The sequence below is a fragment of the Nesoenas mayeri genome (genome assembly GCF_963082525.1).
Source record: "Nesoenas mayeri genome assembly, chromosome: 3".
NCBI classification, from domain to species: domain Eukaryota; kingdom Metazoa; phylum Chordata; class Aves; order Columbiformes; family Columbidae; genus Nesoenas; species Nesoenas mayeri.
The window spans coordinates 51,220,619-51,246,893 of NC_137544.1; the positions used below are offsets into that span (position 1 = coordinate 51,220,619).

The window sequence follows — 26,275 nt, forward strand, 5'->3', positions numbered from 1 at the left end:
CATTATTGCAACATATCCGGCATCCAGAGAGATTGTGGCAATCAGCTCTCAGGGAGCTCCGCTGAAGTCTGTCTTCAGAAAGTTTCTCTCATCATGAGCGTTAATAGTTTGTGCTCTCCAGGGGATATTGCTCCGTTTGTAACATCACAGAAATTTGGAAGGAAAGAAGTTGACATGTTGAGAAAGGTCACACATTTGAGAGTAGAAAGTAAAAACCAGTTCAGCTGAATGAAAAGCCACATGTTGCTAGGTCCCCCCAACTCCAACCTGTTCTGGTCATCACCAGAGAAAAGAAAGGGTAAGTGCTAAAGAAGGAGCAGGCCAGTTAGGCAACACAACAGCTGCTAGAATGAGATAAACCTAAACCCAGCTGATGTCTACAGTGGTGTAAATGCAATAAAAATGATACTGTCCTGCTGTCATGAATTCTGCTGTGGAAAGGCACAGACCAGATGATACACATAATTTTTAATTTGATGCAGGTCTTTTTTGGTGTTTCTCAGTAAGTACCTATGTACCTGCTTTATGGCTGCTGTCTTCCTGACATGTCTGTAGACCAATCTGTCTCCACTCACCTCTGTTTTACCTCTCCTTGCTGAGGTTACTGATGCTGCAGCTTCCCATTCATGAAAAAAATCTGCAGGAATTTTCTCTCATCTTTCTGTCTCCTGGCCTCAGGCTAAACCAGGCTGAACACATGGTGAGAGCAAGAAAGAAGGAAAGAAAGGAAATGTAAAGCAGAGAAAGATGTTCCATTTACATACAAAGAAGCGTTGTTCAGGAAACAATCCAGTGCTTTCGCTTTCCAGCTACCCTACTGACACTTTGGCTAACACAACGTAGAATAGTAAAATGCTGCTTTTGTGAGGAGGAGAGAAGTATTTCCAGGCTGTAGATATAAGAGCAAAGGAAGGTAGAGGCATTTGATGCTCTAACGCATCTTTCCAGTCCCATAAACATACCTGGCACCTGACAGACCTGTAGGAAACAGCTGGCTAGATCTTCCTTTGAGAGAAATTGTTTTACATCACACTAAATATGCCCCAGCCAGAAACGTATCCTAAGTAGCTTAGGCCTGATTTCCAGTTTTCCAACTATTTCTGATTCTCAGGACTGATTGCAGGCTACTCCTTTTCATTATGTGATTCTGGAGATGTGATATTTCTGCCCATTGCCTACACAGTGAGCCAGAGCCCCAAGTCCCTGAGTAGTAAGTGGTATGAATCATGCAACACTCTCATAAGCTTGAAGGATGTAGTAAGAACAACAACAAAGTTAGGACACCGTCTGGTCCACACCCTGGCTGGAAAATAAGACATAGCCAATATTCTCCCCCCATGGAATTGGGATAAGATTTGAAAATGAGAGCTGCCTTCATGTGGCACTAATAAAGTCCAGGGGGAAGAGCTGAGCAGAGCAGCCCAGATCAAGGAGAGCAGGGCAAGTCTCCAGATTTGCAGTTCTGCAGTTCAGCTACAAGAAGACACTGGCCTAACAGTCATGCCCTAAAGATTTCAGTTCACAGTACTAAGATCAGAAATCTTCACAGCTGGACATAAAAGACAAAAGGAACGCAAGGATTATGGTCATAAGAAAATCAATTGTTTTGGACAATTAGTGAAGGAATCTGGAGAACTTTGTATTTTTCTCTCTTTTCATTTGAAGAGTTTTACTACTTAATGACAAAAGTAGAAGTGCCTCTGACATGGAAATTAGAGACCAAACAGATCACACAGAGAACAGAACTTCAGTGACAGGGAGGTACTTAAAAAAAAAAAAAAAAAAAAAAAAAAAATGTATATATATAAGGAGAAAAAAACCCTGTTGCATAGGCTGGGCAGGAAGAAAGAAAAGAAGAGCCAAGGCTGTGTATGTGGGAAGGACTGAACATCCCCCCATTTTCACAACTAAGTGAGAACCAAAGGCTTTAAAATGTATGATGCATCAGTAGACACTTGGAGTCTCCTCCAGAAAACGTAAGCCCTGCACCGCTGACAGCCCTGCTGCCTTCCTTTCTCACTGTCCTAGCACAGAAATGGGTTTGCTCCCTCTTCACATCCTCATGACCCAGCTTGTCAATTAACAGGAAAATAGAGTTCATTTCCCCTCTGTGCAGGCTAGATAACCACAGGGTCTTCTTGGAAATTTTCACTTCTTAAACTTCATTTACTATCGGGGGCGGGGGGAAGAACAGAGGTTATCAAGACCTCATAACCAAGACCTGGCTGCTCACAGTGTCTCTGACGCAGTGGACGTTTTCAAGAAGTGCACTGTATACTTCAGTGTCTAAGGCAGTGACTTCCATGTGTGTGACCTAAAAAACTTGCCATTGTTGGAAACAGGCAATATTTCCCACATACATTTGGCTCAGTTACACAGACACCAGACATTTCACGTTCCCTGTAATGCTGCTTGCCATGAAGGCCAAGAAAAAATAAAGAGCATGTGATATATGACTAGAACAGTGTCTGACCTGAACAGTTTTCAAACAATTTCCATGGAACGTGCTCTGCACAACTGGCCAAGTCAGTGGTCTTTAGCTCCAAAAGGTAAATTTAGCTCTTCTCCAAAATCCATTCTGGAGCAATGCCACCTGAAATGTCAGTTTGCTGTATGTTCAGTGTCGCATGATGCAATTTAAGGAAATGACAGCTATAAAAATTCTTAATCTCCGTGGGACCTTTCCAATAAAAAAAGAAGAAAGGAATAAATAAAATAGGGTTCTGATACTTGGGAGCAGAGAAGGAGTGAAAGATTTCAGGGAGAGAAGCACCAAGGGAGTAGAAATTGTATGATAGCAAGTTACAGAGTCAATCATTTAAACCAACTTTATGGTTGATGGCAAGAATAGGTAGCTTGGGGACATGATTCACCACATCCTAAAGAAGATGTCTAAAAGAAGACAGATGAATTCTACCCTAAAAGTATTTATTTTTCTCTGAAGTTATAAAGAGACTTTAACATCACTAGATCAGAGGTAGTTACCAGTCAAGTATAGAACAAAAGTACATCACGCATTCAGAGGTTAGATGGATCCCACCCAGAATTTCTGCTCCAGATTGACATTGTTTTATTGTTTAATTGTTTTCTTTTTGCTGTCATCAGCAACAAGTTCACTGGCATGAAGCAAAGCTAGCAAACCACCAAGAGAAGGTCAGCCTTAGCAAGGGAGCTTTCATCCATTGCTAAAGAGGTGAAGGGCATACAAAGATCAAAGAGGAGCCATAATCTTGCCTGTGCAAGTAGCATTTTGAACATAATTCTACAAAACAAGACTGGAAAGGACCTTGACAGGTCATCTGGTCCACCCCTTGCTCTGAGGCAGGATCCATCAGACTTCCTAGACCTGAACCGTTCTTGTCGAATATATGTCCAACTTGTACTTAAAAAGCCTCCAGGGACAGAGCTGCCATTCACTCCTGTTTTATTTATCCTCAAAGATACTTCCCCCCCCAATTTAGCCTAAATATCTATTACTGCAATTTACATGCTGTTCTCAGAGGATGTGGACAAGAGATTATTATCTTTTTTTCATCAGCTTTTACATAGCTGAAGGCTGCTACCACATCATCCTCCAATGTTCTCATCCTTAGGCTAGTTTTTTCAGTCTTTCCATATACAGGAAGCTTGCTAAAACTGGGGTCATTCTCATTTCAAAATTATTAATGGTAATGCTGAAATTAATCTAGAATGGACAGACCTTGCCTCTCTTTGATATCTCTGAATCATCCTATAAGTTTTATTTATTTAGCCTGACAAGCACCCTGTAAGGTATTGGGAAGTAAAACAAGCCCGATTTTACACAAAAGGACATAAGGCAGAGACGATTTTCCCTCTCCACTCGGTACATGTAGCTCGACCACAGCCTAACTGCACAACAAAGCAAGATCCAAGCAAATCCAAGCTCATCCTCTATGAGGCAGAAACCCAAGTGCACAGGTTACAGGAGAACCAGTGTGCTTTGCCCAGGTGTTCAGTTGTGACAAGGCAACACAGTGTGGTTTCTCTACAATATGGATAGATACATCCTCAGACTAAGATAAGGATTTCAAAAGCTGTTTGGGCATTATCCTGTTTAGAATTTTAAGGGGTAATTCCATTTACCTTAGAGTCGGATACTTAATATACTTAAATACTTAATGATAGAGACTTTTGACTGGTTCTCAGACACCTCCCTCCTCATCACTTTAGGCATTCTGATGATTTTAGAAATTCCAGTAGAATTGTGCTGTTAGCTACAGCTGGTCTGACTGGGGGAGTCTGTAGCTCTTCTTGTGCTCATTTGTGTCACAACATTAATATTTTGCAACTCTACCATCCACGCAGTATAGCATAATACCATTCAAATAGGTGTTTAGAAACATAACTTCTAATGATGAATCTAGTGTTTGCATGATGGAAACTGAAGCACCTAGTGCTTTTAGACATGCCATTACTGGTAAAAAAACAAGGCTTCATTCCAGGCTCTGGCATTGCTCTCAAAGCTTGCAGCAACAGCTTGTGGATCTCTATTCGTTATGCTGAGACTGTCAATAGATATTGCTCAGAAATACAACAGCGGTGAAGGCAAATGTATAGTTTTTAGTTTCATGTAGTTTCCACTAGTTTTTTAATCTTGATAGAACAGCAGGAAATCACACTGTAAACCACAAAGAGCCTGTCTAAAACTATTCTGACTGATTCAGCAACATCAGTAAACAAATTATTAGAATGAAGAATAAACTGTGTGAAATGCAAACTTAAGGTAGCTGAACACCATCCTGGTATATCACATGTAAATATTTTTATTTTCATTTCAGTAGAATAGTCTGAAGATTATAAACATAAATGGCTTCTGAAAGCCAACAAACATTTGGAATTCTTCACTTCACACTTTTTCTTCGTTATAGTGGCTGAGAAAGCAAAGAGGTTCGTTTAGTTTAACCTCTTTTATATTACTTTCCTAAGTATCTTCAATTGAGTAGCTGCAAAAATAATGTCAGTATGATTGGCTTGAATGGTCATGGTGTTTCACATTTTCGTTTTACATGGGAAACATTTATGTAAGTAGTCACACCAGACTTAAAAGGGCAGATTGACAAATTGGCTTTTTGTTTCTTTTCCGGCTTGTGGAAATTTTTGGATGGGAGGTCCTAGTACTCCCGTAAAATACGATGACAGCAGTAGAGATGGACATTGTATATGAATGGGTCACCCCGCACGCTTTACCCTCCACAGCCCCCCTTGCCCGAACCCTGGTACTGCTGCCTCACGTTCCAGGTGCAAAAGAATCAAAACGCCGGCACTCCGGAGTCGGAGCCAACACGTTCCCTGCAGAGAAACAAGTCCTGCCGCGGAAAGAGAGAATTAGGGTATTTCCGTGCAGCACGAGCTGAGGAGGAGAAGGGGTTGGGGAAGAGGGGGAGGGTGAAATGCGTCTGCACGCCAGGAATAAATAAATAAATAAGCACACGGAGAACTAAACGAGCGCTCCGGCCGGAGCGGGAGGCTGCGCAGCCCATGTGCCCGGCTGCGAGCCGCGGCGGCGGGGCCATGAGCGCCAGGCGGGCTCCCCGCCGCCCCGGGGCCGGCCGTGCGGTGCCGCCATGGCGTGAGGGGCCGGCGGGGCTAGGGGAGGAGGAGGACCGGGGAGAGGTAAGGAAGGAGGGCGGAGAGAGGGGAGGCGGGAGGTGGAGCGGGAGGGGGGAGTCATTTTCTTCCTGAGTTGAAAAACGTCCCCCCCCCCCCCCGCTCCGTCCCCCGGGGCTGCGGTGGAGAAACTTTCTGGCTGCCGAGCGGCGGGTCCGCGCCGAGCCGAGCCAGGCAGGGGCCGCCGGCGGTGAGTGCCCGTGTGGTGCGGGGCAGCGCTCCGCTCCGACCCGACCCCTCCATCCATCCTGTCCTGCCCGCTGCGGGCCCCGGGGCGGCCGGCGGCGGGGAGGGCCCCGGGAGCACCTCCGCCAGCGCGGGGCTGGGGGCGGCGTTTACCGGCGGATTTGGGCAGGGGGAGGTTGGACCCAGCGCTCCCAACTGCGCCAGATGCGTCTGCATCCCCAGGGCGCGCTGCTGACGGCCAGCGGAGCGAGCGGGCACCAGGTGCCGGCGGGCGCCCCGCGGCAGCGCCCGGCGGGGGCCGGGGAGCGGGGGCTGGGTCCAGCCGGTGCGGGAGCGGGGCGGGGTGGTGTCCCGGGGCGTCCCGCGGGGAGCAGCCTCCAGGCACGGGCCTTTCCGCGCTGTCCCCGGCGGAGCGGACGGCGGGTCGCTGCGGCGCGGGGCTGCGGTCAGGGCACCGGCGCCTGGACACCCGCACCCTTCCGGAGGTGCAGGGCGGCTCGCAGGATGGGTCCCCGTGTTCCTGGGGAGGTGGGAGCGGAGAGACAACCCGGTTAAAGCTGCATCTCTGGGCGACGTGTCTAACAGCTTTCTGCTCCTCCGTAGCACCGTTGACGCCAGAGCCTCCGAGCCTTTTGCTAATGAGTTAAGCCTCCCAAACATGCGAGTGTGAAAGGTAAGCGGTAGCATCCTTGTCTGGCACCTGGGGAAGCTGAGAGACAGGAAAAGAGGGATTTGCCCGATGCAACTTCCTGCCACTTTTTTGTGGTGTTTTTTTGGGTTTTTTTTGTTTGTTTGTTTGTTTGGGTTTTTGTTTGTTTGTTTGTTTTTGTTGTTGTTGTTTTTTTGTGTTTTTTTGGGGTTGGAAAAGCTCTAAGTGCCTTGGGACCAGAATTATTAACTCACAAAGTTCAATCTCCTCCGCCCCAGGATGGCAAGTTGCAATTCCTTTAGCTATTGTATGAAAGTGATGCATCATCACTTGGTGCATCTTATGCCAACTCTTGAAATTGTTTGGTATGAATGAAGGTAGATATTCCCTCTTGTTTTCTGTCATTCCCTCTTGAAACAATATAAAGCTGTGACATTTTCCTGCCTTTTCAAGCTGGAGTAGCTTTTTTGGACATAAGCAATGGCAATACAAGAAATAGATACAATTGTGAATGAAATACAGGAAATATTGCTCAACTAGTCAGAGATTTTTGGTCACCCTAAGATCAATTGCAATTTAAATGACACTTAAGTTTTAATATAATCTAAACAAAGAGAAAGCAAATCTGAGCTACATATTGCCACATTATGTTTATCATGCCAACAATGATTATAACTCAAAAGGAACAATTCAGCTGAAGGGCAGCAGTGGGAATCAATAATTCAGATGCTGTTTATTACTCTGAAAGACTCTTGCTGGGTAGCCTCGGGCAAGTCACTCCACCTCTCCATGGCTCTGTTTCCTTCCTCATAAAACAGATAAATGTGCTTGCTTGCTTCACAGGGGTGATGAGAGGTTTAATTAATTAATTTGTTTCATAACTACTTGGAGATCCTTGGGTGCATTTTTCTACAGAAGCGCTAAATATTATTTCAGCTATGCGTTCTTTTACTGTGTGTCATTTCTTGTGTGTTTCTTAAGTGACTTAAATGAGCTAAGGTTTTAGTAGAAGTCAACAAAGTAGCAATGCTTGACTGGAACATTCTTGACTCTCCGTAAACTTCACCAGGATGTGAAAACAAAAATATACTAATCACAGCATATTTTCTTGAGACAGAACTACTGTTACTTTACCAAAATGCCATTTTCTTGTCTTATTATTAAAAGTAAGACCCTGTTGTTTTGTTTGAAGCATTGTGATAGTTTGCGTAATTTTGAATTGCCATGAAAAAAACCTGAGTGCTGTTATTTAATACAAGAGCAGGATTTGAGGACAGTTTAAAAACCTATCTGTATCCTCTACTGTGGAGACTCATCTGAGAAAACACTTGGTGCTGTTTTGCCACTGCATATGCATATACAGTCTCTTCTAAAACCTATTATTTGGCCATAGAGAATATGGATTGCAAAGGAAGAAATATATGAGCTGAACAAATTGATTGCCTGTGGTAAAAGTGCATAGATTTTGGTTGCCCAAGTGAGCTGAGTTTTTGTTATAGTTTATATTAGTTGTTTTAACTAGTTATTTAGTAAATGTCTGCAACACAATGGAGAGGAATTTAATTACCTGTCAGAATGTTAGATGTGGTTTTCCTAGGTTCCATGTAGTTACAAGTAAAAAGGAGTAGCGGAAAGCCAGTTTTAGAGTGACATCTTGGTTTTGGTACTTTCTAAAGGCTCATCTCAAACACCATCCACATGAAGTCTCTATGTACCATTTATTTCCCTCAAGTAAAATAACAGCAAGCATGTATGGTTTTGAAGAAAAGTGGTGGTAGAAGGTCATTTCCATCATCAGGCAGCTTTTGGGTTGGGAATGATCACAGTGAGCTTATTTGTTAGTGGAGAAATGGTCGCATCCTTCAGTACCTGAGAGTCTGAGCAGTGAGAACTAGGGTTAAATGAGGCTGTAAACGGGTCTGTGAAACTGAAGTGTCCCTTCTCTCAGAAGTGATTGCATTTAGCTAAAACTGAGTCACATTCCTAGGCTTGTGTGTGGAAACTTGCACATCTGGCACCCACAACATACTCTAGCAATGAGCAGAAAGAAATTTGGTTACTACTGCTATTGTTCTTGGACATTTTGCAAGAAATAAAGGCCGTTTTCCCTGGGTTTTGTTGTTGTAGTTAGCTTTTTTTTTTTTTTTTTTTTCTGGAGGGATTAAAAACATAAAGAACAACTTTCCGTAACCATTGTTTCCTGGTTTAGACTTGGAATCCAAGTATCTGAACAGTGAAAGAGAATATGACTTTTTCTTAGGAAGTTGTATTTAATTGGTAAATATGATCTCTCAGCAGCAAGTTTGTCCTGGCTGTTTATTCCTTCTTTGCTATCTTCATTCATGAGGTAGATAAAACAGTTTAGTTACAATAATGTACTCCCAAAAGTTATTAAACCACGGTGCCGGTTGTTGTTCAAGACTGTAGCCATGTATTTATTATTAAAAGACTCAATATTTGGCAGAAAGCCCTTCCTTTGAGCTACTTTTCTGTTTACACGGGTAAGTGTTGTACTGATGTCTGTTAGCCCAGCTAAGCCCGGCAGGGATGTGGTGAGGTGTGACAGAGCTGCATTAGCCAAAACCCCAAACCCTTGTGTGCTACACTTTTGCTGGACCTAGTTATCTGGTCAGGATGGGAACAGAGCAGAGGAGGGAATTAAAGCCTGCTAGGAAAATGGAAATTTAGGTGAAGTCATTTAGCTCTCTATTAAAGCTTTTTCAGTAGAAGTTTAGCAGAAGTGAAGTGTTTGTAATGGAGAGCTGACCGGAGGGGTCTGGTCATCTTGGGAATCACATTCAGGACAGAGCACTGGAAATAGTTTCTCACATCAGGTGCTGGCATCAGGTGCTGGCATCATGCTCTCATCCGATATTGGGACATAGTCAGGTGTGAAAGCTCAGGCACAATGCAGCCATTATGTACACAGACTGAAATTACCTTTGTTTGGTGTTTCTGGTTTTCCCCTTGCCCAGATTCACAGAGTATACAGTAGAAATAGGCAACAGCATTATCTAGAGCAGGTTTGCAGGGACCTCAGTCACTAGACTCAGGCAGGTACTGTATCTCAGAACTAGACAAACATCATTTTAATGTAAGATTTCCTTTACCACAGTTGTCCTGGTATATTTTCTTGTTTGGTTTTTGTTTGTTTTGTTGTTTGTTTTTTTTAATCAGAAATACTAAAAATGCTGAACATTTTATATAAACCTGGTATGCTTTCTTAAGTCTCCTAATCAAATGACTGCCCAGAGTTTTAAAGAGTTGTTTGAAAGCATTTATGTTGATGTCATGTCATTTTAAAGCCTTTTAATCAGATCCTTCTAATTGTGATGCATCACATTTTTTGCCAAAACAATGTGTCAGGTTTCAGTTCTGCTGTGAGGGCCGTGCCTGCACAACTCAAGGACAAAAATGAGATTATACAATTCTAAATTTCATAATTTACTGTAATTTAATGGTTATGTTGATGCCTACTCACACAAATTGGTCATGCCAGTTGTGAGTAGCTAAACGTTGCAGGAGTAATGTAGCCTTCTAACTCCATCTGCATTTGAGGCTTCAGTCCATGAAAATGTAATTGTCACTTTCTATCAAGAGTATTCTGGGCAGCAGTGAAGACAGTAGTAATAACCCCAAAGGAACTATGGGACAATACATTTTATTGTCTGTCCAAGTTTGTACCGTGAAAAAAAATCATCTGCTTCTGGGTACATATGTATTATATCTGTAGATATATAAACTATATGCCACATCTACATATATATATGTAAAATATAATAATGAGATAACAGATAAAAGCAGCAGAGGTATCAACAGAATTGTACCAATAATAATGAACAGCATATTGATCTGCAGTGAGATGTGACTACTGGATAGAGTGGTGCAATTTAGGTCTACAAACACAGAGGCATTTATCCTGTAGCAAATGAAATAGTAGTTCTAAGCGAATACACATTTGAGGTCTGTGTACACACATCTTAAGATGATACGTAGATAATATAAAAGTAAGTGTTGATTTAAATTGCCTAGATTGAAGTATTTTTAAAATAATAAATTGGCTTTGCTGGTGCTCTTACATGCAGTCACAATACTTTAACATAAATAATAAGTAAAATTTGAAAATAGTTTTGCGTGCAAGACTGAGTCATAAACAGGATATGGAAACATAGTCAAAATGAGTTTGATCCCATAGCAACTGAAGGATGCGATGTGTTTTAGAATTCCCATCTATTAATATGATGTCCTGTGGAAATGCTTCACAAATAAAAATATCTCTTTGATCTCTTCAGCTACTGAAGTCTGTAAGATAGATACAGATCCAGAGAGTGAGAATTAGTTTTGTAAAACTCTGGCTGGAATATTTCATTCCTTTCACACATCTTAGAGGTAACCAAATGAAGGACAATTAAAACGACAAGCAGGAAAGGTTAAAGCTGTTAATTATCCATAGTAGAGGTGAACAACAAGCCAGAGGACTTATGGCATTTACAAGTATTTGGAAAATTTGAAGACTAGTATTAGTTGGGAAAGAGGATAGAAATTAAAGTCAGAAATTGAAACACTAGTCTCAGTATCAGAAGTCTGATACTGCAATCAGCTTCCTAAAAAGTGAGGGAAGCTCCCTGGCATGCAGCAGCCTGAGCAGGCCAGATTAAGCACCAGGAGGAATTTTGTTTTGACAGCAGTAAAATTGGCTTTCCCCTTTTGCACGTATGATTAATTTCCTCTGTCCTTTATCTGCGCTTCCTGGGCATTGCAATCACCCTCTGAAGGTTTTCCAGCTCTTCCTCTGCGCTGCGGTTGTGCCCCCCGATCCGTGCAGAGATCAGGCTCTTGCTGACCTCGGATCATCTCTTCCTTTGCTCATTCCCTCTTGTGAGACATGGTTGTGCATTTGGGTTGGAGGCTGCTGTCAGAGCAGACCCTAGGCCTTGTTTCTGATGCCCCACATCTAGGGGTTCACACTTTTACAGACCCCCTGAGTGGATCCATGTGCATGGGCCAGGAAGATTACACTACTTCTTGGCAGCTGCTGAATGAATACCCTGTCACCACCCAAATTGCTACAGGCACTTTTGTTCTGTATTTCTGCAGTGTCCATGATAATTGTAGTCCAGGGCCTCAAAAAGTGTCCTGTGTGCCGTAATATAAGAGATGGATGAGTGATTTGCAGGTTTAACTTCTGGGACATTATGGAACAGACAAATGTAGTTAATATATCCTTTTGGCCTATACAAAAATTCTTGGAACTGTCTTCCATTAGTGTTAGCATTTATGAAAACATTTCTGAAAAGAAAAACGTACCTTTTAAAATATTGAAATGGCCTTTTAAAAGTACTTCAGCTCAGGATAAAATAAAAAATGCTGATGATTTAAAGGAAATCTTTCTGTGGTAGCTTGTAGTTTTACACCTTTGATGGTAAAAGTGACTGAGCTTTCATTCACTAAATGTGGATGCCTTAGCAGGCATGTCTGTACTGGTTGGGAATGATTGCCTTCAGGATTTTGCATATCAAAATGACTTTCTTACTCATTCTATGCTGTGAAGTATGGAATCAAAGATCCCAGTAAGGGTTAGGGATAGTAAGGTTAGTGCAATCAAAAAAATTATTGCGCAAGCATTTATATGGTAGGATAAACTATAAAATAGAAGAAAATTCCAAATTCACAGGTTATGGTTTGGGCATGCAAACAGTTTAAATCTTTTTTTTGCTTGAGGCAGAGAAAAGGTTATGCATTCAGTGTGCAGGTGTGTATACCCTGTTAATTTATACATACAGAGGTGAAATAGACAAATAAGCTTTCAAATTAAAGGAATAAGCAGATGAAACTTCTGTCACAGATACCTTACACATCCTGCTGTAAACTTACAAAAATACTTTGCAGTTGCTGTCCTATCTGTAGCATGGTGGAGAATGCGTGCAACCCTCCATTCCCCCAGAATGATGTTCTTGCACTGCTGGGTACTGCTCTAAATAGATCCATTGAATTTTGTGTATAGATCAAAGGATAGACACAAGTTAAAATCTTGACTGCTGACATGATGTCATACACTGATAATTCTTATACGAACTGGTTGTTTCTGGTTGCCTTTACGATTCTAATAACACAGCTGTTATTCAGACATATAAGTTGATCCAAAGCATTTTTTAAGGTGTTTCAGATCGCTTCAGAACAAGTGCAATACTAACACCTGGATACTTGAGCTATGCTTTAGCTATACTTTATTTTATTGTAGATTTAACTCTGAATTATATTCCGGATTTCAGTATTTAAGCTTTTAAATACCTTTGACATTATATAATTGTGATGTGGCATATTTCTCGTAGTTAAAAAATCAGAGGAAGAAATGAAGTCATGTCCCTTGGTGGTTAGGGTCAAAATAGGTATTTTTCAAGTTATGAGCAGTGACTTTTATACCTTTCCAGCATTTTTACTGGGGAGGCAGATGGTCATTCTTGTTCTCTCTGACTGACAAACAGGGGGAGTAGAACGACTCCTGACTGCTGTTGCCTCGGAACATGAGAATTTCCTGCACTGGTGACCAGCCCTGCAGCTTTGTGAGAGACTCAGCAGTGCTGCTGGCTGATGTGGGACCTATACAGCTTGGGGCTTTGGTTAGTTGATTTATTATCATTGTTACAGTACAGAAATAAGTTTATACTTTTCTTGGTCCCACTCCATCTACTGCCTAATTTTGCTATATCAGATATGTTTCTGTGAGTCTGTAGGAACCAAATGGCAATATACGGGAATTAGTCTCTATTGACTCTTTTACCTCTCAGTTTTTATGGACTTAGCCTGAATTATTTAGTACTTAGATGTCATAGGATTCAGTTAGAGGACTTAACTGCTCTCCGATTTTTAAATGTTTGCAAAATATTTAGATCAATGCTACAACTGACATTGTTGGACAAAATAACTCTCCAGTTGATAATGTCATGGTTTTAAAACACCACTGTTTCCAACTGATAAATTCAGTTTTATAGATTCTACTTTATCAGCAACAAAGTCATGTGCAGTGTGTGTGAGAAGATTTGCTAATGATTTGAGGTACTTCCTATAGAAGTTTTTTCTCTACTGTGATCCAGCCTACACTCCTTGTGGCAAGCAGCCACTTTTTGGCAGCTGTCAGCATTGGTACAAAAAGATGCAAACCCATCTGCATTGAGTGGAACAAGATGGTCTGCACATCTTATTGCAACATTACCTATTAGTTTCATGGTATAGGTACGGCAGCAGCTGTTGCTAGTGGTTGAACATTTCTTGTTAAAATATCTATGACTCTTGTAGCTGTTTTAGCACTGGGTGCTAAAATATCTTATTTTATTTTTAGTGCTAGTACTTTTGAATAGCTTAACAAGGTGATATTATCATGTAACTTAAGTTGTGGCAAAAGTAGAATGACACTGTTGTTCAACATGAAATTCAGAACTGACTAAGCATTATATTTTTTTTTTTTCTAAAAGCTTGGTTTCACTTTGAATAATTTATCAAGAAACGATGCAAATATTTATGAAAGTTAAGTCCTTGCTGATTCAGAGGTCACTAAGGTAAAGATTTGCAGGCTGAACCTGAAGGTTTGGTTTTTGTCAGTATGGTGGAACAGATTTTCCATTAAATATTTGCACATAATTCTTACCGTAACACTTGTGGAGGTAATTCAAGTAGCAATAATGAGAACTGTAGCCTTTGTGAAAAACAGGAGCAGCCCAAAAGAAGACAAAAAGTTGTAAAATCTGTGGAAATTAGTCTTTAAATGGTAATTTTGAGATTTAAAGTAGTTAAAACCTATGTTTTGTTTTGCTTTGTTTTTTCCTTACAAGTATAGAGATTTCATACTTGAGCAGAGTTTCAGTACTCTTAACTTCACTGGAGATAGCTCGGTATTTTCAGGGGGTTCACAGGAAAGCCAGCGTATCTGCAGCAGGGATGCCAAGGGTTTGCCTGCAGCATGTCCTGAGCAATCTAGAAGGAGAAGATAGCATGGGAGTGGGAAGCCCAGCTCTCACCGAGAGTGTAACTCCATCCACCTTCTTCTGGCCGGAGAGTCTTGTTCCTGTTTGAGCATTAGCTTTGCCCAGGGTACACAGTGAGGTAGAGGAGCATACAAGTGTCCCAGCAAAAAGCATCCACAAAACATAGTGGCTCTTCAGAACTGGTACTGCAGAAAGTATCTTTTTCTGATTCTGCCACAATTCTCTGCATGTTTTTATTTTGGTAACGAGCCACAAGAAGGTCAGATTGTTTCAAGAATAGCTATGCTGGCTAGGGTCCTAACAGTGCTGTCCTCCCCTCATCCCCCAGCGCTGCCCCTCTCTCACTCCTCTGCTGTCACCGCTGGACCAGCCTTTCTGTGCACAAGAGGCTGGAGTACACAGGACCTCTTTTTTCATTTGAACTGTGTATTAAACCAAGTTTATTTGGTCAACTTATTTGTATATATCAATATTCAGTTTAGTTAGTGGCATCAGTTTCACAATTTATGTGTTTTTTCCTGCAACTGAACATCTAGTCATTAATGCAGATGGGGAGAACTGAAATAGTTAAGGTTTAGTCTGATCTTTTTCTAGAATAAATTATGTCCTTTGCTGTTTGTTTCTACTGGCAATTGAGTGGAAACAGTGGCAAATGCTCTTTCAGTCTAGGACTAAGTGAGAGCCTTCTCGAAGCTCATAGCATTTTCTTCAATGGGAAAGCATCCTTCAGCCTCCTTTCAATTTTAATACTTTATCAGGTCGTGTTTTCCAAGATGAATAAACCCCACCCCCCATTTTCAGAAAAGGTTGAGCTTTTCTTGGAAGATGTGGCTGGTAATGATGTAGTGTAATATGAGAGTAAGGAATTCTTTTAACTTTACAAAATTATTTTGTGCATGTGATTTTAAGCGATCAGAAAGCCTAAGCTCCTATTCTTCTGAGCCCTGCACGTGAAACAAACTTGTGGCAGGTTCACTTAAAACTGGTGAGTTGGAGCTAATATGGCTAGTTATCTACATGTCTGGCTTCACCTGAGCTCTGCAGATAATCAGGGTTTGTATGTGTGTTTTTGAACAGTACTATGAGTTTCTTTAGCTTTCAGTATGCAAGGTACCTAAGGAAACATCAAAGTATAACATTCAACACAGCTAAATATGCATTCTGTGTCAGTGTTTCTGGCTTGTGGGATGTGATGTTTGTTTGTTTTTGTGGTGTTTGTTTTCTGCACAGGTATATCTATACCATTGTAGTGAATTTTAAATAGTCCCTAAATTATACTATTTTCGTCACATTCATCTACTGAAGGTACTTTCCTTCTTTGGCAACCACCTGCTAATTTTTGAAGTGGTTTTTTATTTATCTTATCAATCAGTGTAGTTTCTAAGCAGCTACTGAACTGAGGAAGGATGATCATGCTCATTAGCCCTTTGGAGTTACCTGATTGAGTCAGTAAGGCAGTGAAGTGTGCCTAGGTCTTGTCCTAGGCAGCGAAGTGCTTGATGGTGGTTGTAGTTGAAGGGAGTTCTGCCATTTGAAATCCTTATGGGGGTGGTTTGTTGTGGCTGTATACAGAGCCATGCAGTTTGTATTTCGTCACTACCTGGGTGATAGTTTTTATTGCAGATCTACATGTTTATTCTATGTGGAGTTTTGTCATCATTTCATTATTACTTTTGCTGGTCCTGCTTTTAAGGACATCATAGATGAGCAAATGTGCAACACCTGTCTCCTCACTCTGTAGGACAGTTTGAGCCATAGTCATGCCCTAGAATCATCATGGAAACATAGAATGGTTTGGGTTAGAAGGGACTTTCAAAGGTCATCTAGTCCAACCCCCTGCAATGAGCAGGGGCATCTGCAACTAGATCAGGTTGCTTGGAGCCCCATCCAGCCTGGCCTTGAACATCTCCAGGAATGGGGCATCTGCTACCTCTCTAGGTAACCTGGTCCAGTGTTTCACCAGCCTCATTGTAAAAAAAATTCTTCCTCATGTCTAGCCTGAATCTCCCCTCCTTTAGTTTAAAACCATTATCTCTTGTCCTGTTGTAACAGGCCCTTCTAAAAAGTCTGTCCCCATCTTTCTTATCAGCCCCTTGTAAGTACTGCAAAGACACAGTAAGGTCTTCCTGGAGCCTTTTCTTCTCGAGGCTGAGCAACCCCAACTTTCTCAGCCTGTCCTGGGACCTTCCTGGGGGATTCTCTCCACGTGGTTGTGGATGGTGTCTCCACAGAGGTTTGTGTGGGAAAGAAGGTGGCCTCTTTTGCTGCCTCCTCCCATCCACCTCTCACACCAGCCTGGGCCCTGAGAAGTTATGGGACAGGGCTTGCTGGCCTTATCGAGTCATGGCTGCCAATGGTTATTGTCTTCATGTCATGGGAAAGGTGTCAAGAATAAATAAGAATGATTTTGTAGCCCTGCGTCTGTCAATCCCTATTGACTTTCTTCCAGATCTTGACTCTGAATATGCTCCCTATGAATTTACTGTAGATCAAGTTTCCAGTTATGCTGTTGTTATTCTAAACAATGTGGAATGGTGGTTGCTTCTCATGCCCAAGCTGAAAAAAGGACTTACTTTATTAAATACATACATGCACAAGAGGGTAAAATGAGGGGTGTTATTAAATTCCTAAAATACAGAATATTAATTTTAGACAACACTGAAGTTGTTTGATGCTGGTGAAACGTTGGGAAGTGTGTGTCCAGATTTACAAAGTGGGAGTTCTGGGCAGCCTTCCTGTATGTTCTTTAATCTCTGGTCAGAAAGACCCTAATTTAGAGAACTCTTACAACCATCCCTAAATTTGTGTATGTGCTTAATCCTTACGGTTTGCTGGAATTTTTTTCTGGTTGCATAAGCCAGGAAACTTCTTCCAGTGTATGATGATCACAGGAAAAGTTACAGGCATCTTTTGCCTTTTGTTTTGTTTTGTTTTCCAGATTATTTTTTTTTTAAGTTCTTTCCTCTTTCCCTAGTTCTAAAGAATCATAAGGGCTTTAAAAGCAGTTCTTCTCAACAGTTAAAAAAAAAAGACATTTCAAACACGATGTACCAGTTTGGCTGGTTTTGATTCCTTCCTTTCATAATGTACTGTTGTATGGTTTCTTTATTTACAGATGAGAATATGAGTAGACATGAGTATGTTCCGATAAACTATGGTGTATGTTTCTTTGTATGTGTGTATGTGGTGAGAGAATATGTAGATATAGTAAAAGTATAACCAAATAAACCACCCTGTGATCTCCATAACGTGTCCTGTAATTATTGGTTTACATCCAAAAAAGGGCAAAACTTACCTGGAAAATGCATTAAAATACTATGAAAATGTCATATTTCATTACACTCTCTTAAAGTAATTATGCTGCGCACTGTGATGCATAAATGTAGGCAGTTACAGGGTGCAATTTTCTTTTTACGTGAGGCAGGAATGCACAAGAGAAGATGTACATCTTGGCCAAATTTGCTTGCTTCCAAATTAATTTTAGAAGCTGAACACAAGCACTGTGGGTGTCTGTATACGCAGTAGTTGCTGAAGGACCTGGTCTATCGGGGTTGCCTCATTGTCTATGCACATATTAATTACATTGTTGAATCAGGATGTGAGTCTCTAAATAAGGTTTTAGCAGCCCAAGTTTCTGTTAGAAAATTTTGGCATCTGTAGGTAGGGAGCTTTGGGGAAAAAAAAAAGGTTGCTTTGTACTTCAGCTTCTTGTAAGTTTTATGTCTGAATCCTGTGAAACAGATTTTCCGTGGAAGAAACATTTCATGTTTGTTGTTAGGTTTTCTTTCCTTCTATTTCTCCTTTTAATAATTGAAAACTACTGTTCATTATTTACATAAAACTGTCTCTCTTGGGTCTGCTTTCTGTAACCTTTCCCCTTGGAAGAATTCTAGGAATTTGCTGGCTTTCCTCAGGGGAATCCTGGCCATGTTTTATCTGGGACTCCAGGCTAGATAGTTGGTAATTTGCAAGAAGTAACTTACTATTTTAAATACTCGCATTTAACCTCCGCATAGATTTGCCATTTGAGCATATTTGGGGAAGTCATGTATGTAGGAAAATATGCGCTTTGATTTAACATTCAGCCTTCTTGGTAGCTGTCACTAAATCTCCACATGCAAAATGGAGAGCACCTTAGAATAATAATAATAATAATAACTGTAAAAATAGTGATGCAAAAATCCTAAATGCCCTAAAGGCAAGGTATTTCAGCTGTTTTTCTAAGGTTCTGCCACTTTGTCTTTGTCTTTTTTTCTTTCAGACCTTTTTTTTTTTTTTTTTTTTGGGGAAATGAGGACGTGTCAGAACCAGAGGCCTCAAGCACAGTATAAAATGACCCCAGCACAAACCTCCAGCATTCCTCATCCTTCCCTCTCCAGCTGCTAACATCAGCCAAGGCAGCACGCAGGCTTGGCTGCCGCCAGCACAAGCTCTCTGGCTCTCCCCCTTCCTCCTCCTCTCCCGCCCTTCTCTGCTTGCCAATACAGTCAGCAGTGCTTCATGTTAGGCACCGTTAGAATTATTTGAAATCTAGAGTAGAAGATCTGTCAGTGTGTTCCTTTTACTCATATTGGCTACTAGAGGGAAAGATGTGGGAGGGAGGAGCTTTCTTTAAACTGTATAGATTTTTCTTTAGAATGTATTGCTCAATAGATATTTTGTCTGAAGTACTCATATAGAAAAGATTTGAAAGCCATCTGGACAATACGTGGTGTTTTTTTAAGTCTAGATGGAATTGTATTTCCTAGTGTATTTCTGAATTACAGTGTCTCACAGATGCATTTTCTAACTCTCTCTTTCACGCCCATCTGCCGTAGGATATTTCAAAGATGGTTCGGCTGCCATTGAAACTTGGAGATCTGATGCCACAATGAGGACTCACACACGGGGAGCCCCAAGTGTGTTTTTCATACACGTGATTTGCTTTGCCTTTGTCTACGGCGCCAGGGGAGACCTGGACGCGATGGTGCCTTTTGTCAATGCCAACTACGACAGCTACCCCATGCTCTACTTTTCCAAAGGGGACATGGAGGTTCTGCGTCGCCAGGCCACCACCACACACCAGCACATTGCAGCTCGTCTGATCGAGGCCGTGCAAACAATGCTGTCGAATCCTCTGGAGTACCTTCCTCCCTGGGACCCAAAGGAGTTCAGTGCTCGGTGGAATGAAATTTATGGCAACAACCTCGGGGCCCTGGCAATGTTCTGTGTGCTCTACCCTGAAAACATCGAGGCCATCAACATGGCCAAGGATTACATGGAGAGGATGGCGGCTCAGCCTAGTTGGTAGATTTTTGTCCTTTCTTTTTTTTTTAAGTTGTTCTTACTGTATAAACTGCTTGCAGTTGGGGAAGTGAGTGGATGAGTGAATTACCTAAATTATTTTAATTGTGCTAACATTCACTTTAACAGTGACTAACTTGCTGAATGCATTTACCCTCATCTGGACCAGCAGTGGTGCCACACAGCTTTTCACCTTCACTGGATATACCATGTTGCAAATTAATGCTGAAAGAAGGAGCATGACCCTTTGTGTACCATCCTCACTGCTCTACCGCCAATCAGAAGCCAGGTTTTAAATATGATTCATGGAAAGAAGCATTAAAAGTGTTACTTTTTTTATCTCCCTTTTTCCAGATTTGTGCTTTTAGTTTGGGTGATTCTTCCTTAGGAAGACTTCAGGAAAGGGGAACCTATGAAAAATGTATAACTAGATGTAGATAAAACTAAGACTGAGTTTCTGCAGTCTGCTCTAACATCTATCTGAGCTTCCATTCAGAGCTGCAGCTCTACTTTGCTGTACATTTCTTGGGCCTCTCCCTAAGACATACTAGGACACGACAAGTATAGTTGTTCATCTGATTACTGGAACTGCCTGAATAACTAGCATGTTGATGACCACGTCCCAGATTAACTTCACCTGGATGTGAGTTGTCATCCACAGGTTACTCTGTCCTCACTGTGCCACACTCTTTCGATGGGGCAGAAGTCAATGTTTTCACTGTACCAGTGAGTCTAGCAATTGGGACCCCAAGTTCTCTCTCCTTACCTTCCTTTTTTCATACCCACTAGCAAGTTACCTCCCTTTTTTTTTTTCTCAGACAGACACATTTCCATACCCACCTGCAGCAGTTGCCTCTCCGTGCACCTTGCAGACTGTGCCCCTGGGTTGCTGCCTCTGTGAAGAGGTCAAAGGATGGAAATGTGGCCTTTGCCAGAACAATGGCTTCTGCCCAGGGCAGCGAACTGGAGCTGCGATGGGGCACCGTTCCCCTCTGTGGCAGCAGCTCCATGATGACAGCAGCTCAGCAGGAGTCTGAGACAGATTTTTCTAGTCAGTACAGGAGGATGCATTAGGTGTTCAAGGAGTATTCATTGCTCAAACTATTATTCTCTACCTTTTTTGGGTTGAGACCAACTAGTGGCATCCTATAAATGGCATCCATCCATGCACAGTAATTGGAATTATGCTGGATTCGAGCTCACATATGTTGACATTCATATCCTCGTGATGGGTATGATTTAAAAGGCATCAGAGTGTTGTGGTTGCCCTGTACCAAGTGTTAAAGTGGTAAGTGCCATAGAAATACAGGAACTAGAAAAAAAGAAGTAGGAGAAGTAGGAGAGAGGAAGGATGTACTGAGCTTAAGTTGCATGCATGTCACGGAAGAGACAACACATGGGAGTTGTGAAGAGAAGTACTGGCACAACAAGATGGTGATAATTTCCAAAACCTTCCACTGAAGTATAGCAATGCAAAGCTTCAGTCTTACTTACCTCTAGAGGCAGTCTGTGTTTCTTCTGGCACACCAGCAGAGGGGCACAGCTGTACAGAGGTGAATCCAAGAATGTATAACCATCTTTAACAGGACCTATGGACTGCTCCAAAGTCAACATCTTCCTCCTTATTTCCATTGTTCATATTCTTTCTTAACTTGCTTTGAGCAGTGTAAACACATAGCTACATGGCCATCTGATTTAATAGAATAAGAAAGAGGAGGAAGTAATACTTAGAGTAGTGGAACTTGTGTCTTGTTTTGTCAGTTTCCTACATCTCACTCACTGTCTCAACAACCTCATTTCAGTTCCTTCTGTCCAGTGATTCCTGCCCTGCTTTTACTGTGGTTCCTCTGTCCCTTACCGTAATGCTTTCTTTTGTCCTAGCTGACCAGATACCAATCAGAACTGAGCAGATACCTTCTTTCCCTTTGACTTAGATAATATTTACCTCCCCAAGGCTACTGTTTTTCTTAAGGAAGTATCTTGCATTACCTTGATGAAAGAGAAGCCGTGCTTTCCCTGTCTTTCCCTTCTGATGTAGACATGTTGGTCAACAAACAATCAAGGTTTAATCGAGGTTCTCTGCTTTGCAAAAGAAGTGGATGTAGTGCACCTAGGAGCGGAGGTACAGAAGGAAAAAAAAAGAGGTGACAGGGCTGTATAAGCTCCAACTCTGTCTCTTCAGATGCTATGACAGAAACATGGACCTGGTTTCCATTTTTGTTTCCCCTGGGAACTTATGGCTGAATGCTGTCAACATGGAGTTCACACTATAGCTCCATGAGTGATGTTAGTAATATAGATCCCTCTCCCTTGTCCAACTGTGGTTTTCAGGAAAAGTGTAGGAATATAATATCTCTGAGGCACGTACTGCTCTGCCTGGCTTTGCTCAAATAGGTCAGCAGGTTCAAAAGCTGAAGGAGTGAACAGATAGATTGCGTAAATCTAATCTTTTCAACTAAATTCAACTAAAAAGTACTAGCAAAACATGTTACGCTTAGGATAAGACTTGGAGAACAAACATGGCAAATAGGGGAGTTGTGGCCTGAGCACTACTAGTAGGCAATTTAGATGTTATGGCATGTAAAGCACTGCTTAAGACTACGTTAACTGTTCTGGCAAAATCGTAGTAACAGAAATATAAAAAAAAATGTTATTCGGTCTGTTTAGGCTTGTTTAGTTTACCTTGGACTTTGGGGAAAATATCATTCTGGATAATAAATTACAAATGTTACCTTTACTAAATAATTTGAGGGTACACATGTTCTGATCAGGAGGGTGGAAAGAAGGAGCAGTTTTGATGTTGCCCAAATTAGGAACCCTGAATATTAGGATACTCATCTGCAAAACACCTTTAGGAAAGAGGGCTTGTCCAGAGAAGTGTCAGTAAGAAAAGTAAAACAGAGGAACTTTTCTCTCCCTAGACTTCCTCTATGATGTAGGTGCCTATACTGCCATGTAAATTGCCTGAAAAAAACGACATTTTGTCACTGAGGGATTCATCAACCTGCATTGGAAAGTTAAATCTGGCAATCACATAGATTCCTTGTCTTCAGCTTCATTCTTTCAACAGTCTAATCTGGATTTTGTTTGATGTGCTGGCATGGCATTGACTCTAAAATAATTCTAGAATAAAAATAAACAAACAAACAAACAAACAGTTGGACGTGTTTCCTCTAATTTTTGCAGATCTATTAAACAAAATCTAAGCCTTTCCAGAAAACAAAAGTTTATTTTAGTAGTGTGTGGAGTAGTTGCATAGAATAAGTAGTTTAACATGTCACTGGTTATTTGTCCTAGTATGTCAGGATATTAAGGAGTCTGACATTTTACATTTCATGTTTACATTTATGAAAATCCTTGATAGTCCAACTATGGTTTAAAATCTCAGGATACAATTATGAGGAAAGTCTACTGATAACTGATAGGTGCATGGAAGGGGCATGTAATTAAGCACTTTTGTCTTTTCTCATCAATTATAGCAGTCATTTTATGTCACATAATAAAGTACACCCTTAATTGCATTCCCATTCATGTAGCTTAACAGAGCTTGAGCTGTTTGTCATAACAACCGATGCTGATAGGCATGCTGCTCCTAACAGAGCATCCGTAATTGCTACATCCTGGAGTAGGTTTACATTTTAAAATAAACAAAGGGGCAATGGCTAATAGCTAACTATAACAATCACTCAAAATCATATGGGAATATGGGAACAGATGATGTTTTGGAGACTAGCAAGAGCAGGAAAACCTACTGCAATAATATTTCAGTAAAAATAGAGGAACTTTAATGGTTTTGCCTTTAAAAATTAAAAGCTGGTGTTAAATAACTGACTTGTTTTTCCTGGGATTTGATATCTAGATGCTGTCTAAAATCTTAGGTAAAGTTTGTCCTTATATTCAAGCCACTATTATCTTATTTTACAGGGAACAGGGGATATAGATGAGTTTTCTGGCACGTTATCTCTGGCTGGCCCCTAGAGCACTCCCCACCAGAAGTGCGTTTTTGGCCGAGGGGATCTGTACTCGTGATTCTTTCCATATGCTGCCTCAGCCTGCTCCCGCACCAAGCGGAGTGATGTAATTGGAGTCACACATTGTGCAGAAATAAGAGTCCAGTCAAATTCTGTATTTTGGACAAAGCAGTGAAAAACTGTCTTCTTTACTAATCTCACCTTATAAACAAATGCCTTAGAAGTTCACAAATTCTGCAGGCTTCTTACAGTGGGAGAGGTGTCCCAGTTCGCAAATGCCAAACAAGGGTTTTCTGTACCTTTTTTTTTTTTTTTTCCCACATAGTTGACACATGTTTTTTAAAGACAAGTATGTTAGCAATGTGCAGTAAGGTGTGGGATTTGACAGTAAGTCTGGCTCCCTGGGTTTCATAGGGGAGATAATTACTGTTGAGCATATGCAAACATTTCAAAGTAGTAGCAGTGAGTAAGAAGAGGCTAATGGGAGGCTTCAGCATAAGAGATCTGTGACCCTTCTGCTATTTCTTATTAATTAGCAAGCTTTTTGTTAGCTCCTGTTTGGATCATGCTATCGGGCTGTTGCTGTTAGCTTCTGGATAGTGCTCAGTGTTGAATAATATAAATTACGAAGTAAGAATATATAAATATAAACAACGAAATGTGTAGATAAATGTATAACTAAAATAAATTCACACATGCTGAGTTGAAATAAAATGAGTCTCTGTGCTGACACGACAAATTTAGAACAGCTCTTTGACTCCCAATAATCAAACAGCAGTCACATTCAGAGAAAACTTAGGAGAGTTTTATAAGACTGCAGCATATTGGTTATTATAAAAGAAGCTGGGGGGGTGCTGAGATTGTCTCCTACAGGGAGGAAGAAAAAGGAAGAGTAGGAGGATGAATTTGGTATCTGGAATATATATTATGTTAGTAAGTGGAATATCAATCCCTCATGCTGTTTTTATCTTTTTCATATGTAGCATTTAAAAATAGAAATTGTGCATGACTGTGAAATTAAAGGGCCAGGTGGATTTTTAAGAGTTTCTTTTATACCTTCTTTTTAATTCATAGGATCTCTAGGAGATAAATTGGTGCTGAAGTTCTGTGATAGCTACAGGGAGCTCACTTTGTGTCTTGCCTCGTATAAAAATTTGCTACAACAAGAGCTAGAGGTAATCTGTTGAAATAATAACATAACTAAATTTCTGTGCCTGCTTTATATGCCACTAAGAACTACTAAACCAGACTTGGTTCTTGTTTGTTAATCTGTCAACACAGAAGGATCATGATTGATACTAAGAGCAAGCCCAGCGTGGAAAGGGCTCTCTTGTGAACAAAAATGAGAGAAGAGACTCTGAAAGAAGCTTTAGAAGTGGCAGAATGATGGGTATAGACCTATGGGGAAACAGACAGAAAGAGGATAGAAAACAGATGAAGGTTTCCAAAGGAATAAATTTTTGTTTGTTTCCTCAACACCCACCCTACTTTCATTGTAAGCTCTTAAAGCTTCTGAAAAATGTTGTCTGTATGTTGGGTTTGTTTGCTTTACTTTGTTTTTTTCCCCATAATGAAATTAATGTAGTCCTTTATTTTCAATCTCTACTTTGCCTGTCTTCTTGTGAACTGAGCTGCAATGAATATGAGCATGTCGGAGTGGCTGCTGCTGAAACACAACTGGCAAAGAGATAAAGGCAAACTTGTCATATTTTACATTAGACATCAGAAATATAAATCATCAATTTTTCAAGGATCTTTTTGTTGTTGCAAATGACTGAGCACTTAGGTTGTGCAGATAATGGGGGTTTTGTTTTGGCAGCAAACCAGAAAAATGTCGGGAGAGTGAAAGTCGAGAGATTGTTTTGGGTGAAACAGATTTTTTTTCAAGGATTTTTCTTTTTTCTCTCCAAAACAAAAATTGGAAGATATTCCATTGGAGCACAAGAAAATATTTTGTTTTGGAGGCTTTGTAAGAAAAATACTAGAAATTGAGTCTAGTTTATAAAACAAATGTTGGTGGTCTCATTCCCCTTGGTAAGTATACTCCCTCTTGGTATGTATACTTCCTCTGGCCATGAAATAATATTTCTCTCCTTTGCCTGATGGGAGGTTTAAAGCTCCTTCCCCCAGAAGTGGGTCAGAACAATATCAAGGGTCTGTGGAGTGCCGGTGCGTTGGTATTGGCATTGGCAAGACTCTACAATTACGCAATCGATTCAGGATGAGGTCAGTTGGCCCTATTACATGCCACATTTGCATCCACACTTGACATTGAGCATGCATTAAGCTCAAACATGCTGTTAGCTAGCTACTATGCCTAAGGTGGATTGCATTGAAATGCACTAAAGGGCTGTCCTTGAACTAATTTTCACCTGAAAAGTACCCAAACTCGTTTACTCGTTTCCTTTGCATCCACCTAGTGACAGTGAGAGATTCCGTACTGAGACTTCACTCAATCATTAGCTTAATCTGCCCTCAACCTCCAAGAGTTATTCTGCAGTAAAGTTATTTGTCATGGGAAAGTTCGGAGCATTAAACTTCAGGATGTGGATTACTTGTGTAATGTATGTGTCAGG

General features: G+C 41.0%; 1 protein-coding gene across 1 annotated transcript in view; it reads left to right on the forward strand.

Moving 5' to 3' along the window:
* LOC308038817 (dermatan-sulfate epimerase-like) overlaps positions 1–26,275 on the forward strand; it is a 184,803-nt gene that overhangs the window by 142,791 nt on the left and 15,737 nt on the right. The window contains exon 13 of the mRNA XM_080341681.1: positions 19,263–19,731. Within this exon, the coding sequence (XP_080197807.1) occupies positions 19,263–19,731 (469 nt within the window). The remainder of the gene's footprint in view (positions 1–19,262; positions 19,732–26,275) is intronic.